This window comes from Vulpes lagopus, chromosome 5 (genome assembly GCF_018345385.1).
Source record: "Vulpes lagopus strain Blue_001 chromosome 5, ASM1834538v1, whole genome shotgun sequence".
NCBI classification, from domain to species: Eukaryota; Metazoa; Chordata; class Mammalia; order Carnivora; family Canidae; genus Vulpes; species Vulpes lagopus.
Window position 1 is genome coordinate 10,340,749 of NC_054828.1, and position 18,632 is coordinate 10,359,380.

At 52.4% G+C, this 18,632-nt stretch overlaps 1 protein-coding gene across 5 annotated transcripts in view; it reads left to right on the forward strand.

Annotated features, from left to right (window-relative positions):
• PLA2G6 (phospholipase A2 group VI) overlaps positions 1-18,632 on the forward strand; it is a 59,851-nt gene that overhangs the window by 456 nt on the left and 40,763 nt on the right. For 4 of the 5 annotated variants that reach the window (XM_041756061.1, XM_041756060.1, XM_041756065.1 and 1 more), the window contains exon 2: positions 10,191-10,578. In XM_041756061.1, coding sequence (XP_041611995.1) covers positions 10,280-10,578 — 299 coding nt within the window. In that variant the 5' untranslated portion in view covers positions 10,191-10,279. The remainder of the gene's footprint in view (positions 1-10,190; positions 10,579-18,632) is intronic. The other variant, XM_041756062.1, reaches the window with a different exon arrangement.

The window sequence follows — 18,632 nt, forward strand, 5'->3', positions numbered from 1 at the left end:
TCCCTGTTCCCCTCCAACTCTCAGGCCCCCAGTTTTCACTCTGAGCCGCACTGATTGTCCCATTACCTTCCCGTGCCCTTCGGAGTGCTCCCGACTTTTCTGCCTCTGTATTCCTACCTGATCTCCCACTTCACCTGTTTTCTGCATTTCTCCATTGGTGTTTCCGCTGTTGTCCATTTTACTCTCCCCCCTTTCTGAGTCCCATCACCCTGTTTCTGCTTATTGTCTCTCATGTGCTTCCAGATTTCATCTGGGCCTGCACCCCTCCATGCTCCCTCCCTCCTTCCCCAGAGCCTCCCCTCCCCAGGGTCTCCCAACCCACCAATTCTGTGTCCACCTCCTGCTCCCAGAGATGGCCTGGAAGCTGGTGACCGAGAAGGTGTGACCTGTAGGACCATGCGACTGGGATGGGCAGGCCCGTGGCTGTGGGACAAGGAGGGCATAGGGCTCAGGGATCTGTGCCCATTTTTTTTTAATGGGCTACTCACATGACCCCAAACAAATACCTTCCCTTCCTCTGAGCTTCTGGGTCTTTCCCTCACCTGCCCTTTTACCCACCCAACAGGATGTTGGGCAGGTTTGGTTTGGCAACACAAGTGCCCCACCCTTGGGCTGAATACAGTGTTTTTGTTATTGTCTCTGCCTTAAAATGTTCCTGGAGTTTGGAGGCTGTTTTCTGTTCCAAGTTGCAGTTTCCTTGCCTGTAATGGGGATTGTATTTCCTGCCCTCATAAGGCTGCCATGAGATTGGAAATTTGAGAAAATGTAGAAGGCAAAAGCTTTGTAACTGGCATGTTTCTGTACCAGTGCATAGTTTTGCTCTTGTGTCACAGCCAGGAAAGGGAAGGGGATAAAATGACAAAAGGAGGGAAAGACAAGTAGAAGGACCTCTGTGTGCATGCAGCTATGAGTCGGGCTCTTCTGTTGTTGCTTTTGCTATTCATTCATTCCTCATTTATTTAACAAATATCAACGGGCTGTTTATGGGGCTCTGGGGCTGTTTATTGCGTTCTGGGCTACCCTCAAAGGAGCCTATGTTATTGCTATTGAACATAAGAAAGAGGGCAAATGGGTTGCCTGAGGTCACACCAGTTAATGAGACTGGAGTTGCACCCTGAAAGGAGTTCTTGATAACACCGGAGCCTGTGTGATCATCCTGCTGTTGTCTCAGTGCCCAGGGCACCTTTTCTCCCTTCCACTGATGACTTTCTCATTGGGTGACAGTGTCCTCAATGAGAATTTTCTTCTCACTCAGCAGAATGACATCACCAAGAAATAGAGGAAGCGCTGTGTGTGCGTGCGCGTCTGCACCCTTGTGTGGGGCATGTGTGGAGGGGGAGAAGAGGCCTTGTTATGAGCTTCCCTTTGTAGAGGGTGGCTCCTGGGAGAACATTTTAATAGGTCCCTGCCTGAAATTCCTCTTCTCTCTCTCTCTCTCTTTTTAATCTATGCTCATTTTTCAGGTGATCTCATCCGGTCTCATAGCTTTAAGTACCAGCTCTACTTTGACAACACCCAAATTTATATCTCCAGTCCTGTCTAGATCTTTCTTGTGAATGATAGACTCACTTATATAATTGCTTGCTCAACACCTCAAATGTAGGCATTTCAAAATCAAAGATATTTAGAATTAAGCTCCTGATAGATCTCCCCTTCAACTCTTCCCTACCTTCCATCAATATCCCTCCCACTTACTTTCCCATCTTGAGGAAATGGCAGTATTCTTTCCATTGCTCTGGCTGGAGCTGTGAAATTATTCTAGAAGCCTCTCAACACCCTTCATCCCAGCCAATGATGTGTTAATGTTGCTCCTTGGCTCCAACCTGCAATGGCTACTCTCACTTGTACTTGCCTGGTCCTCTCTTACCTCTCTGATTTCACTGGCGTCCTTGCTGTTCTTGGAGCCCCAGGGCCTTTGCACTTGCTCTTCCCTCTGCCTGGAAAACTCTCCACCTAGATATCCCTACAGTTTTTGGCCTCATTTCCTTTTAGTCTTTATTCAAGGTCAAGTTGTTGGTCAGGACTACCCTGGTCACCCTAAAATTTCAGTCTCTACCTCGACACATCTTATCTCCCGTCTTTGATTTCCTTTTCTTCTCAGCATCTAACCAGCATCTAAAACCTATATATGTTTTGCCTGTTTATCTTCTCTATTATTTGTAGACCTTGCTAAAATAGAAGATCTAGGAGGGCAGGGATTTTTGTCTGTTTAGTTCACTAGTGGAGTCTCAGCAGTTAGAGCAATGTCTGCCACAGAGTGGGTCCTTGATAAGTATCTATAGAGCGAATCATAAAATGGGCCACCCTGTCCCTAGGCACGAGTCCAAAGATCTCTCCAAGTTATTGGTGTCTCCTGTCCTTGAGAGCTCCAGCAACCCATCTGGGGCAGTCTGCTGCTAGCTGTGGTCCAGCTGAGCAGAGCAAACGAAAAAGACACCTTTTCCTTTCCAGAAGGGCATTTTGTGGCTCATACGGACAGCGGTGCATTTTTAGATGCGAGCCTTAGTGTTTGGAGGACCAGAGGCTGAAAAGCAAAAGCCGCTCAGCCACTTTCCATTCAGGCTTCCTCCTGAAGGTGGTGTGAGGATGCTGGGGTGGTGCTCCTGATGCTAACTAACAGGGCTCAGACGCTGGTTACATGAGCCCCTGTGCCTCAGTTTCCTACGTGTTATGGGTAGAAGTGCACTTTCACTCTGGAGTGTTCTGAGGATTAAACGTGGTTATTATCTCAGACACTTGGTGAGGCGCTGTGTGCTCAGTGGTCTGGATGAACGTAACAGTGTTGTTTGGTGTGTAAAGTAATGGGGGCAAGCCCTTCCTCATTCCTCACTCACATTAGGAAAGAGTTTGGGATGAGCTGGGGTCAGAGAGAACACTGGAGGAATATTTGTGTTTTGGAGGCAGCTTTGGAGGTCCAGAGGTTCGGATGGAGGACAGAAAGGACATTTGACCTCACCCTTACTTTCATCCAGTCTTTTCCCATGTGCTAATTGAGCACTTACTGTTTGCAGGCCCTCTGCCTAGTATAGTTCTGGAGTCTAAAGAAGCAGCCACATGTCCCACCACCAGGCAACATCTCCCACTTCCTTTCTCTGGGCCTCAGTTTCCTTTGGTGCCAAACAGGATAACACCAGCACCTTCCTTCCTTCACGGGCATTTGTGAGCTTGGGGGCAGCTACCAGGTGTGGGAACCCTGTGCCAACCATAAAGCGGGGTGGCCTTGGGAGAGGGTGTAGGCTGGGGTGTGGTGATGCGTTGCTGTGCCGAGAGAGGCACGGCTGGTGGGGCCGAAGGAAGGAAGGCGGCCGTGCTCTGCCTGGGCTGGGTGCTCTGACCATCCGGCCCCGGGCAGTGGATGGGGGAGACATCAGCTGCGCAGGAGGGGGTCGCTGGCCCGTGCCACTTGTTCCAATCACGGGACATCCTGTCATAAGCAACCGGGGCTCGGGAAGCCTGATTTCCAACTCCCAGGATCCCCCACAAGGCCAGTCCTGTGAGGTCAGCTTCCTGGCCTGGCTGCCTGTAGGATCCTGTCACGCACCTCCTGGACAACTGTCCTGCCCCTCTGGCCAGGCTTCGTCGAGAGGGAAGCAGAGGGCTCCTAGAGTTACTCTGCTGGGAGCCTGAATAAGTTCAGTCTATGAGCTTCAGGTGTAGAAAACCAGACTTTCTAGATCACAGCTCATTGCCTCTTGGGAAGCCTAGCAAGTGCCCAGGAAGTACTCTCCTGAGAGTTTCCACCATGGTGATGTGCTGGGCAGCTCTGAGTGAGGGGAATAGGGAGTGTGGCCTGGTACCACTGTCAAGGGAGTAAGAGAGGAGGGGAGGGTGCCTCGATGGTGCCGGCCCCGTGGGCTTCCAGGGGTTTATTCATTTGTCCTCACTCATTCACCAAACATTTATGAAATAGCCACTGTTCCGAACAGCAGGCTATGTGGTTGGATAAAACAAATAAAGAAAGAGGGCAACCCAAACCAACAGACACACCATTGTTATCTCAGGATGGATGCTCCTTTGGGGAACCACGGGGCAATGTGAGGGTACCCCCAGGGCTGAATGTAGGGGAAGCACAGGTGTGATTCTTAGACAAGATGGCTCGTGAGTCACTCCTGAAGGACAGGAAGGGTTTATTTGTTTGTCTAACAGTGAAAGGAGCAAAGTGGGCAGCACAGTGTAGGCAGGAGCGTGTGCAGGTACATGGGGGCATGAGAGTGGCATGTTCTAGAAGGCTCTGGTGCAGTGTGGTTGAAGTAGGGGTGCAGGAGGTGGGCTCACCAGGTCATGTGGATGCTTATATCCCCACCCTGGAGCTTGGGCTTTCTCTGAAAGATGATGAGGAGCCACTGGGCAGGTGTAAGCATCTGATTTGCATCCTGTGGCAGGCACAGAGGGGGTTGTAGGGGGTGCGGTGGACCTGGTCCTCCTGGTGTTGTAGTGCAAGCTGGGAGTGTTGCGGGAGGGACCAGTTCTGGTGCTCTGAGCCTTCATGGGGAGCAGCTGGGCATTGAAGGATGAGCAGAGGCTTTGGCAGAGATGAGAGTGAAGGGGGCAGGGGAGGATATTCCAGGTAGGACAGGCTAGAAAGTTTGAAAATTCAGGAACTCTCTCTCTTTCTCGGAAAGAGAACTGTTTGGAGGAGGAGGTGGGGGGAAGGGGGCCCAGGGCCTGGCAGCTTTGCACTTCCTCTTGCTTGAGACCTGCCTGGGATCTCTCTGGGGGAATTCACAGCGGAGGTGGAACCAGACATCTGAGGGCGGGGTTCTCCCCAGTCCCCCCTCTAACCAGCCACTTGCTCCCCGTCCATTGTTGCACTTCTTGAGCTTGTAGCCTCTGCAAAAGAGCCCACGTCACCGTCACCGGGTGGCTCTGAGCATGGATCTAAAGCAGATGCTGGCAAAATGGCTCTGGGGTGCTCAGTATTCATGTTGAGCATGGCTGTGCCCAGCGTTCCCCCTCACTGCCCAAGCCCGATGAAAATGCTCATTCCTGGACAGGTCACGAAGGCTCCTGTCCCCATGCCCTCCAATACATACGTTCTCTTTTGCTCCGTCTGTGGGGAGGCCTCTTGCCCCGGTCCCCACTGCAAAGTTCAGCTCAGGAGTCACCTCAGGTAGTCATCCTTTCCTGACTCTTTCCCCCCACAACCAAGGGGACAGGGACTGGGTTTGGGTCCCCCTGTGACTACTCATTTTATGAACCCAATCAACCACTTCTGGGGAACTCACCAAGGATGCCATTTGCTGGTTCTAATCTCCCTCTGACCCCACTATGGCTTTTTTGTTCATTCTCTTTTTTGGCGGATGTCAACATGTTTCACTTTCACTTGCCCTTCCAACACCCATGATCTGAGGCCTCCCCAGGCCTCAGTTACTTCATCTCTCGAAGGAGGACACGAATGCTTGTCCTTCCTGCCTGACGGCTCCTCTCCTCTGGGGCTGCCTTCCCCAGCAGCTGCTTTCTAAGCCTTCCCTGAAGGAATCAAGCAGGCAGGCTGGACCTTTGACCGTAGAGCAGAAGTTAGGAGAACAGGCCAGAAATCTCTCGCCTCACGCCTCACGGTAGGGAAGACGTCACCGACACCTGGAACTGCAAGAGTGGATGAGCAGAATTGTCCGTGTCCCCCTTCGCCACAGAAGCTCTTGGGTTTGTGGCTTTTCTGCTTGGGGCAGCAGAGAGCTGCTTGGAGCCTCAGGTGCCCAGGAGCAGACAGCCTCTATCATATGACCTTGGTGGCAGCTGTGTCACCTGTTATTTAGGCAGAGGGAGCGAGCCCAGGTGAGGAGCCAAAGAGAACCGTTGTCAGCAGGTAAAAGCAGGTGTTGATCAGGCAGGGAGGTCAAGAGCAAGTGGCTGTGAGAAGCGAGAAGGGGAGGAAGCGGGGGGGGGGGGGGCCTGCTCCCCGGCTGTGGGTCCTCCACTGTGGGTCCTCCCCGCTGGCTGTGCTGGAAAGAACCTGCCCCCATCCCCCAGGTCAGGGGCGGGATGGGAGGAAGAGCACAGAAGCCAGAAGGAAGCACAAGCATGCACCCTGTCTGCTTCTCACTTGCCTCTTTCCGGGCTGGTCTGTTATGATCGTTCCAGGATGTGACCCAGGGGGCTTAGTTTCCTTTCTTCCACCTTGTGATAACAATGGCCCCTGTTTGTGCCCACAGTCGGCCGGTGGCCTGGACACTTTCCCTCCATTGTGTCATTTCACCCCGACGCCCACCGTAGAAGGCTGGGAGGGAGCCAGACCTGTCTGTCCTTCTGGTGGCCAGGCTGCCGTCACTGTGTGGAAGGTGGCCCTAAACCACCAGCCCCTGGGGACCCGTGAGGAAGGTGTCTCTCCACTGGGGAGGATTGTCATCCCCTCAGTGACTCTTCCCTTTACCCGAAGTGGGCTCGTGGGTGCTGGTGCCCCCGACCCCCCACCCCCAACTGCCTGTGAGCCTCTCTCCTGGTGCCTCCCACCTGTTCTCTGGGAAGCCTCTGTGCTGCTTTTCTAAGCTGTTCCTGACCCCCAGGGAACCCCGTCTCCCTAGCTGGGGGCCCCAGGGGCTCAGCCTACACTCTTATTACTGTCTTTAACAAATAGAATCATTAAAAACAAAACAAAAACAAAAACAGCATATTTCCATCCATTTGATAAATAGGGAAAAGAAAAAAAATGGCCCATGAACCCAATATCCTCAGAATATTTTAATGTTTTTTCTATCACCCTTTTTTTGCTGCATAATTTTTATTCAGTTAAATTATGTTTTAACAGACTTTCTGAGGGGCGAGCTTGTGCCAGGGGCGAGTGTACAGAGGTGAAAAAGACTGAGCACCTGTCCTTAAAATGCTCAGACTAGGGATGCCTGGGTGGCTCATTCAGTTAAGCATCTGCCTTTGGCTCAAGCCATGATCCCAGGGCCCTGGGATTGAATCCCACATCAGGCTCCCTGCTTAGCAGAGAGTCTGCTTCTCCCTCTCCCTCTGCTGCACCCCCTGCTTGTGCTCTCTCACTCTCTCAAATAAATAAATAAAATCTTTAAAAGGAAAAAAAAAAAAGCTGAGACTATATAGAGCCAGCTGTCTGGCTCTAACTCTTGCTCTTTTACCTACTAGCTGTGTGATGTAGGTCCCATGACTTTACCTCTCTGTTCCTTGATTTTCTCATATGTAAAACCAGGATAATCATATGTAAAACCAGGATAATAATGGTGACAATTTGGGGTGTCTGGGTGGCTCAGCAGTTGAGCGTCTGCCTTCAGCTCAGGGCATGATCCTGGGGTCCTGGGATCGAGTCCCACGTTGGGCTCCCTGCATGGAGCCTGCTTCTCCCTCTGCCTGTGTCTCTGCTTCTCTCTCTCTTTCTCTGTATCTCTCATGAATAAATAAAATCTTAAAAAAAAAAAATGGTGACAATTTCATAGAGTGGTGGTACAGATTTTTTAAAAAGATTTTGCTTATTTATTTGAGAGAGAGAGAGAGAGAGCATGCAAGCAGCGAGAGGAGCAGAAGGAGAGAGGGAGAATCTCAAGCAGACTCTGCTGAGCACAGCCCAAACTGGGGCTCTGTCTCACAACCCCAAGATCATGACCTGAGCCAAAATCAAGAATCAGATGCTCAACCGACTAAGCCACCCAGGCGCCCTGGGGCAATGGTCCAGATGAAAGATTGGTATTTGTAAAGTTCTTGGACCAGGGCCAGAGCACAGAGAGAGGTACCCGAGGGTTTGGCGTGATTAGTGTGATTAAGTGTACAGTCTGGCAGGAGGATGAGGGAGAGGAAGGACATAGCAAATAGATAAATCAACCCGGAGAGGGAAGGAGGCTCGAGACTCCATTGCTTTCTGTAATTGTGCATGGTGTGGAGCTGACAGGGTCAGTAGGACCTACTGGGAGAGGCTACATAGGGAGGCAGGGGCCTAGCAGCCCACAAACACCCCCGGGAGTGTCATGGACCTGATATCATAGGGTCATACTGCCACCACGTGCTTCCTGACCTGTAACCCTCACAATCATGGCTTTTGATGACCATGCGGTATCTCTGGAGTAAACGTATCACAATTTACAATTCCTGTAATGTCGGTATAGAGATTGGTTCTGTACAAGGCACACTGATATGCATGCCATGCCTTCCATCTTGGGGGTTTCTTTTCCAGGGACCAGTTCCCGTGTCTTCTTTTGGGGTCCCTCCCTTCTCCCCTGGCTCTGGAGAAGGGCGTGGGGACCCCAGCGCCTCTGTCCTCTCAGTTCCCGAGTGCAGAAGAAAGAAGGAACTTGACACAGGTCTAAACATTCTTAAGAATGTTCTCATGTGACCTGGGATCGAGTCCCATGTCGGGCTCCCTGCATGGAGCCTGCTTCTCCCTCTGCCTGCGTCTCTGCCTCTTTCTCTCTCTCTGTGTCTCTATCAATAAATAAATAAAATCTTAAAAAAAAAAAAAAGGATGTTCCCATGTAATCCTCATAGCACATTAGAGGGGAGCATTGTCCTCATTTTTTAAAAAAAATGTTTAGAGAGAGAGAGAGATAGAGCAGGGACAGAGGCAGAGGGAGAGAGAATCCCAAGGAGATGCTACAGTGAGTGCAGAACCCAATGTGGGGCTTGATCTCATGACCCTGAGATCACGACCTGTGCCAAAAAATCAAGAGTCAGATGCTCAACTGACTGAACCACTCAGGTGCCCTGAGCGTTGTCCTCATTTTAAAGGGGACATTGAGGCTCATTCTCTGCTCACACCACGTCTTACTACCGATCATAAGAGGAAGGACTTTACAAAGCTCTGGGATGCTTTCAAAGCTCTGCGATCTAAGCCTTAGTTTCCTCGTGTGTCAAAGGGCGGGTAGTCAAAGAGCACTAATGCTTATTGAACATTTACTATCTGCCAGGTTCTGTTACTGGGCACTGTTGTGATTCTTGTGTTACAGATAGAGACACAGAGGGGTTAAGTGACTTGCCCAAGGACATACAGCTGGTAAGGACTGGAGCAGTTTTGCTCCGGCTCTATGCCTCTTGCAGAGCATGAAAGGGGACAGTCGCATCAGGTGCTTAGCTCAGGGCCTGCTGCCCAGTAAGTGCTCAGTAAACGTTTCCTGGTACAATTATCATTATCGGCTCTTCCTCCCTGTAGAGGTGATTCTTTGAGGCTTCTTGTTATTCCTTTAATCCGTAAGCTTGATTCTCTCCTCAACAGCTGGCCCAGAGTGCGACGAGTCCCCTGACTGCTGATTCTCCTCCGGGGTGCCCACACTGCCCTGTGCCCTGTCCTGTTTGGCAGGTGACTTCCTGGCACAGAACCAGAGGGCGGCCTCTGTCTAAATGTCACACAGCTTTGGTGGCACGGCCTTAGGAATGCAGTACGTTTGCTGAGAACCTAGGAAAATATGAGACATCGAATTCTATCACCTGAACTGAGGACAGTTTCCACAGCAGAAACTGTGACCCTTTGAATCTGCAGCATAACATTTCCATCCCCACGCACCGCTGCCGTCGCAGTCGCTGTCTCTGAGTCTTTTCGTTCACGTTCATTTCCGTGAACCCAGCACTCGGTTTCGTGTCCTCTCCGAGCTCCTTGGCAAGGCAGTGAGAAAGGCACCAGACATTGGAGGCCCATGCCCACAGTCTGCCCCCCCACCCCCGACAGGGTGTGGGACGATCCTGGTCCCCTGCTTGTATCTGGTCGAGACGAGACACTAGTTTTAGTTGTGGAATTGGAATGACTCAGGCCAAGCTTCCTTTTCTTTTCTTGTAATTTTTTTTAATACTTTATTTATTTATTCATAAGAGACACAGAGAGAGAGAGAAAGAGAGAGAGGCCGAGACACAGGCAGAGGGAGAAGCAGGCTCCATGCAGGGAGCCCGATGTGGGACTTGATCCCATGGCCCTGGGATCACAACCTGAGCCAAAGGCAGACGCTCAACCACTGAGCCACCCAGGTGTCCCCATGCTACGCTTTCTGAATGCTAGAATGTCAGTGCTTGACTTCACAGGGGAGAACCCCTCCATCTGGACAGGACAGGGTCATCTGTGATGTGCATTCACATCTGCCATCCCTCCTGGAGCAATATGGTCCATGCTCCAGAAGAGGAGGCTGAGGCCCTGATGGGGACACTGGCCAGGAAGTGGGACAGTCCTGGGCCTCTGTGTGTGGTGGCCACTCTGTAACTTCAGGCCTTCTTACCCTGACTCAGTGTCGTCTCTCTTTCTCCCCTCTCCTTTCCAGGTCCCTCCTGGCACAGGATCCAGGAACAGCACTGGTGGGGAGCCATCTGGGAGCCCGTGCAGGAAACTGCTGTGCGTGGTGAGGTGGGCATGGGAGACCACGCCCGGCTGACCAGAGACCCCATTTTCTTCCAGACTGAGGGAGCAGGCGGCGGGGCCTCCTCACCTGCCCCACAGAAGATGCAGTTCTTCGGCCGCCTGGTCAATACCCTCAGTAGTGTCACCAACTTGTTCTCAAACCCGTTCCGGGTGAAGGAGGTGGCTGTGGCGGACTACACCTCAAGTGCCCGGGTTCGGGATGAAGGGCAGCTGATTCTGTTCCAGAACATTCCCAATCGCACCTGGGACTGCATTCTCGTCAACCCCAGGAACTCACAGAGTGGATTCCGGTGGGTGACAGTCAGTGGCCACACATGCTTCTCTCCTTTGACCTCTCAGACTGGAGGTCCCCTGGCCAAAAAGCAGCTTCTGTGGGCCTAACATTTGAGGGTTCTGGAAAAGGGTGGGAGAGGGTGGGGAGAAGGACCTCTTAGACTCTGCACCTTCTGGCCCATCAGGGTCCCCCAAGCAGGGGCATGAGGATAGAAGATGGGTCAGGCTGACCCCCTGCAGATGGAGGAAAAGCTGAGAAGGGTCAAATTGGATAAGGCCCAGGGATCACCTATAGCCCTGGGTCTTTTTTTTTTTTTTAAGATTTTATTTATTCATGAGAGACACAGAGAGAGAGGCGAGAGAGGCAGAGACACAGGCAGAGGGAGAAGCAGGCTCCCTATGGAGAATGTGACATGGGACTCGATCCCAGGACCCCAGGATCACGACCTGAGCCAAAGGCAGATGCTCAACCACTGAGCCACCCAGGCGTCCCAGCCCTGGCTCTCTAAAGGCATGACTGTCCTTGTAGGGACCAGCCAACATGTGTTAAGGAGACCATAAAGGGGTAGACAGTGGTCACCTTTCAGGACATGCTGGGTCTCCCGTGGGCTTGGAGGAAATGGTAGGAAGTCAGAACAGGGCTGAGGGATCTGAGCCAGCTGCAGGGTGATTGGCAGAAGGGCAGATGAGTGGCCAGGCACCCAAAATGCAGGGTCCAGAGGAGCTTGGCAGACCGGCCCTGAGCTGGGCAAGTGCTGATGGGCCTTACTCCCTTACTCTATTCATTCACCCATCTTGCCACCCAGCCATCCATCCCTTCACCGGGCACCAGGCACCTGCAGTAGCTTGGGAGTCCCAGGCCCTGGGCCAGACCCAGCTGGTGCTGCGAGATGACCAGATATGCTTTGTGCCCTGACGTGCTGTCTTTGGTGGAGGCCACATGCCAGGCAGGCATTGTAACCAGCATGTGAAGAGAGCTGTGGCAGAGCCGACATTGGGGACAGAAGTGGGCAAGCCCTTCCTGGTGGGCTACTTGGAGCCTGGAGGAATGAGTAGGAATGTGTCTGGCAGAGGAAAGTGGGTAAGGTCGTTCTAGACATGCAGAGGCAAGGAGGGTCGGGGGGTACCCAAGGGCTGATGGCCCCAGGACTGGATCCCCAGTGTGCGCAGGGCTTTGGCAAAAATTGAGGCTGGAGGGAACCTCTGGGGTCATTCCAATTGAGGAGGCGTGGCAGCAGGAGTCTCAGAAAGTGGCAAGCTGGGAGTCAGGATCCACCCAACAGGAAGAGAGTGGAGGAGGCCAATCAGGAGAATTCATGTCTAGTCCCACAGGGAACTGAGGCGGAAGCCTCCACAGTGGGCTGTTGGGCTCAGCAGCTAGTCCGGACACCAGTTTTGACACGACAGAGGTGGTGCACACTGTGGGCACAGGTGGGCCTGAGCTGATGGCCATCTGGCTGGTCTTGGTCAGGACAGGGCAGGTTTCCACCTGTGGCTCTGGAACCCCTCTGTAGGCTCACAAGCTGAGGGCTGCTGATGGGAATGCACAGCTGAGCAGGGCAGTGGGTCCACTCTCTGGAGGGCCACTCAGCCTTACTTTTCAGTTGCTGCCCTGGGGGCTCCACCAACTGCCATCACCAAGTCCTGGCAGCTGTCAGTGTCCCTCAACAGGATTCCAGATCTGTCCCAGCAAGCTCAAGCCCCACTGCAGGCAGACTTCCATCCCAGGGAGTTAAACTCTTTGCCAGCAGTTTATTAGCTACATGTTTATTTACTACCCTTAATTGGGGGGCACATTATAGTACTTTCACGTATGGTATATTAGCACGTCCTCCGATGACCTGTCGAGGTAAGCAAGGAAGGCAGTATCCCATTTTACAGATAAGAAAACGGAGGTGCAGGAGGATAAGTGAGTCATTCAAGGTTGCATGGGAAGCAGTGAAGAAACAGAATCTGTGTCTTCTGGCTCCTAAGCCATTTCTTTTTTCTATGCCGCTGTGTTTTCTGTGTGTTTGGACAGAACAGGGAGCGTTGGGTGGGGTTTCAAGCCAAGCACGAATCTCCTCTCAGAATTCCTGACATCCCTCACTTGGCTTTGGACTCTTTTTCTTCTTCTCACCTGCTCCCACCCAAGCATTTCTGCTTCAGCAGATGGCATCACCATCCCTGTACAAACTTGTGCAGCCCAGAAGCCTGGGATCAATCCCTGATTCTTCGGGCTCCCTCCCCCACAGATCCAGGTCATTACTGAATTTGGTTGGGTTCCCCTGCCAAACATATCTTGAATCTGCTGTTCCTTCTCCATCAATTATGTTTGGGTTTGGCTTGAGTGATAGGAAGCCCAACACAATAGTCCCCAAACAGGATGGCATTTTAGTTTTCTCCTAAGTGACAACCGCTGCAGAGGGGGCTGGTGTGGCAGTTCTGCTCCCCCCGAGTCCCCAGGGGCCCAGGCTCTTGCTGTCTTGTTGCTCCACCATGTGTGGCCTTCGTTCTGTAGGCCACTGCATGGTCCCAGATGGCCACGCCAGATCCAGGCATCACAGCCACCTTTCCAGTCAGCAGGAAGGTTTAAGGGGCTTCTTGGAAGTGGCACACATGCCTTCCATCTGAATCCCATTGGCCAGGACCTAGTCACATGGCCACAACTAACTGCAAGGGAGGCTGGGAAGTGTGGTCTGTATCCCAGCCACCTGCCAGTCCAAAATCCGGGCTCTTGTTTTCTCCATTTTGCTGCTGGTTCTCTTTCTAGGCCACGGTCATTGTACACACAGACTCCAGCTGCACTCTGCTTCCCAGCCTGTTGCTTGGCCTGTAGTCTTGCTCTCCTCACATCCTCTTCCAAGTTGCTGTCAGAGTGATCTTTCTAGAAGACAAATCTGATCGCTCACTCCCCTGCTTCACTTTTTGAAGAACTCCCTATTTCCTTAACCTATCACCTGCTTAGCTCAGGTTGAAAGGGCTCATGTGATCAAGCCTTGCTCTCCCCCCTGGTCTCAGCTCTTACCACCCTGTGTTCCAGCCTTCACCTAGACTTTTATGTCATTGGCCTAGAATATTCACCCCTTCTTGGCCTGCCTCACTTTTGCTCACCTTTGCCTGACCTTCAAGCTAGAGTAGGCACTGCTGCTTCGTGTCCTGTAGTACTCCATCCCCATGCTCAGTAGACCGCCTTCCTGGTAGACCACAAACCCCATGAGAGTAGCAGCTGTGTCTGTCTTGTTTGCCCCAGTACAACCCCCAGCACCCAGCAAGGAGCCTGGCACCCATAGGTTTGTGCCATGAGGGTGACGTATTCACACAGCTTCAGCAGTATTGGCAGAGGCCCGATGTGTGCTGCGTCCCCCCTCCATGACTAGAGGCTTGTTGGATTCAAGGCAGTCAAGGGGGTGAGCTGGGAAGCAGGAGGGGAGGTTATGATGAGTTGCAGAAATAGCAATGCCAAGGCCTGGGGTGTGACCATAGAGTGAGGGCCTGGGCTTCTAGGGGCAGCCATCTCCGGGGTCTCCCTGCTGCTCCCAGCCCCCTGAAGTTTCTAGAAGAAAGGTTTGGTTTACTAGACTTCCTCTAGGTGCTGAGGTTCTTTTTTTTTTTTTTTTTTTTTTTAAGATTTATTTATTTATAAGAGAGACAGAGAAATAACGTGAGCAGGGGGAGGGGCAGAGGGAGAAGGAGAATCCTGGAGCAGACTCCCTGCTGAGTGGGAGCCCAAGACAGGACATGGGGCTTGATCCCAGAACCCTGAGATCGTGCCCTGAGCAGAGATCAAGAGTTGGCCATCCAACCGACTGAGCTACCCAGGTGCCCCTGAGGTTCTGTCTTTACTTCCTTCCTTCCTTCCTTCCTTCCTTCCTTCCTTCCTTCCTTATTTATTTATTTATTAAGATTTTATGTATTTATTCATGAGAGAACACAGAGAGAGGCAGAGACACAGGCAGAGGGAGAAGCAGGCTCCTGGTGAGGAGCCCAATGCGGGACTCGATCCCAGGACCCTGGGATCACGACCTGAGCTGAAGGCAGATGCTCAGCCACTGAGCCACCTAGGTACCTGGGGTTCTGTCTTTTAAAGGTCCCCTTCTGCCTGGAGGGCTCCAAACTTCCCCAGAGTCCAGCATTGTGTACGAGGGAAATGCCGAGGTGTGCTCAGGCTCTAGGTAGATATGTCCCTGTTCCTCATGCAGCCGCAGCACTTGGGGGGGGGGAGGGGAGGGAGTCAGCATCTTCTGAATACTTGGGTTTTATTACCTAACCACCTGTGACCCCTTATCCCCAGTATCCGTACTGGGTGGAGAGATCGGGCCCTGGTGGGTACTGAGGGCAACATCAACAAGAATAGTATCTCCTACTGTGTGTGAGGCATCAGGGTCTAAATATTAACTGAGCACATGCTCACAAACAGCCCAGAAGTGGGGGTATTACCCCATCCTACAGAGGAGGAAACGCCCCTCAAAGAATTTCAGTAACTTGCCCAACTCACATAGCTGGTGAGCCATGGAGTTGGGGTTCAGATCCAGCATTCTAGCTCCAGACCCACCTCTTCCTTCTCTCCACTAGGGCCACTTTGCAGTGTGGCACTGGGCAGGACTCTCCTCCCCCGGGCTCATCCTGCTCCCCACCTGCCCACCCCAGCCTGGGATATGGTCCAGAGCCCTGGCTCTTCTGTGTGGGCCCCAGCGTGGTCCCTGGTAGCAGTGTGTGTACGTGATGATAATCACCCATACTTAATGTTCCTGCTACGAATTAATCATTTACTACTGACATTTGCTAGTGGCATGTGATATTTGATGAAACCTGCCAGCTCGTCACTGGTATCTCAGCAGAAACAGGGCTGCACTTGCCAGGGATCCCAGAAACAATGATCAAAGCACGTGCGACATGTGATCTTTGCTTCTGGAAATGGGACTGGTTTTTGATGCCCTCCAAAATGGAGCTGCTGGTCAGCTCCTCAGACATGCTGAGTGGCCTGGGACCCGGCCTTGGACCCTGTGCTTGCTCCTTCCCCATTTATCCAGCCCACAGCCCAGCCTCTCCCAGCAGAGCTGAATATAGCAGCTCTGTCCTCCAGGGGCTCAGGCAGTAGCCAGAAAAGGTAGGTCCCTAAGCAGCCTGCAGGGGGATAACTGTTATAATGGGAACAAGTAAAAGTCTTAGGTTCCCCCACACAGACCTCACCTTTTCACACTCCTTTCTTTGTCCTGGCTTCCCTACCGCCCTGCTCTGTGAGCCGGTTCCCCCTCAGATCCGTACTTCTGTCGGCCCCCCTTGCCTTGGAGCACCTTGTGTCTGTTTGTACATCTGTCTCCCCACTAGACCGCAGGGCTCCTGAGGGACAGCTTCGGGGTCTGAGTCATTTCCCTTAATGCCCATTGCGGTGCCAGACACTTGGCAGGTCCATGCTGAGTGTTTGTTCAGTGGGCGATTGACCCCATGTCCACTGAAGGTAGACGCATGTTTGCTAGGAAGGGTTGGAAGGGGCCTCTGGGGGTAGTTGGGTGGGAGATGGACCTAAAAGGGGGAGGCAGATTTCACCTGGAGAGAGGGCTCTGCAGGGAGAGGCACATCAGGGGTGGGCACAGAGTGACAGGGATGGAGGAGGAGCCCTTGGGAGGACCGGTGAGGGAGGGCTGGTGCTCGGCTCTGAAGCGGGGGAGTTAGCTACCTCTCTAGCCTAATGGTTCTTTGCCCATTTGTTGGTCCAGGACCTCATTGAACGTCCTGGGGAAACCTTCCACCTCCAACTGCACAGACACACATTTGTGTGCTATTTCCTGAAGTTCACTGCCCCCCCCCCCCCGCCCCAGGCTCATCCACAGGCCATTCCAGCCAAGGCAGAGGCTCCCCAGAGCTGATGCCGGCTGGCTTTTGTCTGGGGGCGCAGTTCTAGAAGAAAGGGAAGACAGCTTTATGAGTCCTGCAGGTCCTCCACTTTTTCTCTGAATCTCTTTCATCCCTAGCTCTAAACCAAACCTGGTTCTCCCCTGAGGGCCTCAAGCGATTTCTCTTCTGGTGTTTCCCCCACTGGGTCTGGAGGTGGGATGGGAAGGGTGGCCCTTGCCCACCAGCCTTGAAATTCACACCATCCTGTGACTGGGAGAGAAATCTCTCTCTTCTCCCTGCAGCCGCAGACCCAGCCGTCCCCACCGCGGTCCCTGTCCCCACCATGGTCCCTGTCCCTGCCACGGTCTGTCCCTCTCACAGACTTCACTTCTTGCCCTGCTTCATTTCTTGCCTGTCATTATGATCACACCCTTGCATACCCTCCCTGCTTTCTCACTTCTCTCTTTGTCACATTTGCTTGGCAAAAACCCAACACTAGTTAATTCCAGTTCTCCAATGGCTGGCGGGGCTCCCCTCCATGCTGATTGCTTTCACTCCTCAGCAGGCTGGCTGCACCCTGTCCTTCACCTCCTACCTCCCCTCTCCCTCCCTTCCTCTCCCTCCTCCTCCCCTCCCTCTCCTTCCCTCTTTCTCCTCCTCCCCTCCCTCCTCCTCTCCTCCCCTCCCTTCTCCTTCCCTCTTCCTCCTCCTCCCCACCCTCCTCCTCCCCTCCCTCCCTTCTCCTTCCCTCTTTCTCTTCCTTTCCTCCCTCCTCCTCTCCTCCCCTCCCTTCTCCTTCCCTCTTTCTCTTCCTCCCCTCCCTCCTCCTCCCTTCCCTCCTCTCCTCCCCTCCCTTCTCCTTCCCTCTTCCTCCTCTTTCCCTCTTCCTTCCCTTCCTCCTCCTCCCCCTCCCCTTCCCTCCCTTCCCCTTCCCTCCCTTCCCCCTCTCCTCTACCTCCTCCTCTGTCCCTCTCCCTCCTCCCTTCTCCTCCTCCTTCCTTCTCCCTCCTCCCCCACTCTGCTTACCTGTAGCTGGTGAGCACCCCCACCCTGTGCTGCCCACACCTGCACCCACACACTGTGCCTCCCTGTTGTCACTGTAGAGGCTGGTCCCTTCCCATCAAGGTCAGCATCCCTTCATCCCCTTAAGGACATCAAGTCAGCATTTCTTTCTTCTCTCCTCCCCGACTTTCCCCTCTTGACTAGGTATTTTCCATTGCTATACAAGTGAGCTGTCTTCTCTCTCTCTCTTTTTTTTTTTAAATTTCATTCTTGCTTCCACGTTCCTCCCCAGGCATAGCCTCTATTCAGCTGTCCCTGATTCCCTCCTCCTGTTCTCTCTCTAAATTGGTTAAAAATAGGGAACTATGCCACACATGGAAAAGTACGCATAGCTCAGTGACGCATCACAGATACCTTGAACCAGCAATCGTGTCAAAACACTGCTGTGCCCCAGAAACCCCCTCTTTTGCTCCCTTGCCCTCCAAAGGTAACCCTGAACCTGGCTTGTATGGCAGTTGCTTCTGTGCTTGGCTTGTTTGCTCAGCACTTTGTGAGATTGATTAATTGGTTTTTTATTTATTTTATTTTATTTTATTTTATTTTATTTTATTTTATTTTATTTTATTTTTGATTAATTGGTTTTTTAAAGATTTTATTTATTTATTCATGAGGGACACAGAGAGAGGCAGAGACAGAGGCAGAGGGAGAAGCAGGCTCCCTGCCGGGAGCCCAACACGGGACTCCATCCCAGGACCCCAGGATTGCAACCTGAGCCAAGAGTAGATGCTCAACCGCTGAGCCGCCCGGTGCCTCTGTTTGTGAGATTTATGTATGTTTTTGCATATAACCAGTCCGACTTCTGTGCAGGACAGTTCCACTGTGTTAACTACATCACAGCCTCTATTCATTCACTGATGGGGATTTGGGCAGCTTTACTTTTTCTGGTGCGCATATGCACGCCTGTCAGGCAAGACTCAGGGAGTGGAATTGGTGAGCTGACTCCATACACCTCCTCAACTTCAGCGGATAATGCCCATCTGGTTTCCTCCTGGCCGTGAAGGAGATTCCTGTTGCTTCATATCCTCTGATACTTAGTGTTGCTAGTTAAAAAAAGAGTATCATTCTGTTGGGTGTGTTGTGGTGTGTTATTGTGGCTTTGGTGTGCCTTGGCCTGGTGACATACGAGTTTGAGCACCTGTGGATAAGTTGATGAACCATTTGGCCCTTCAATGAAGTAGCTGCTCCAGTACCC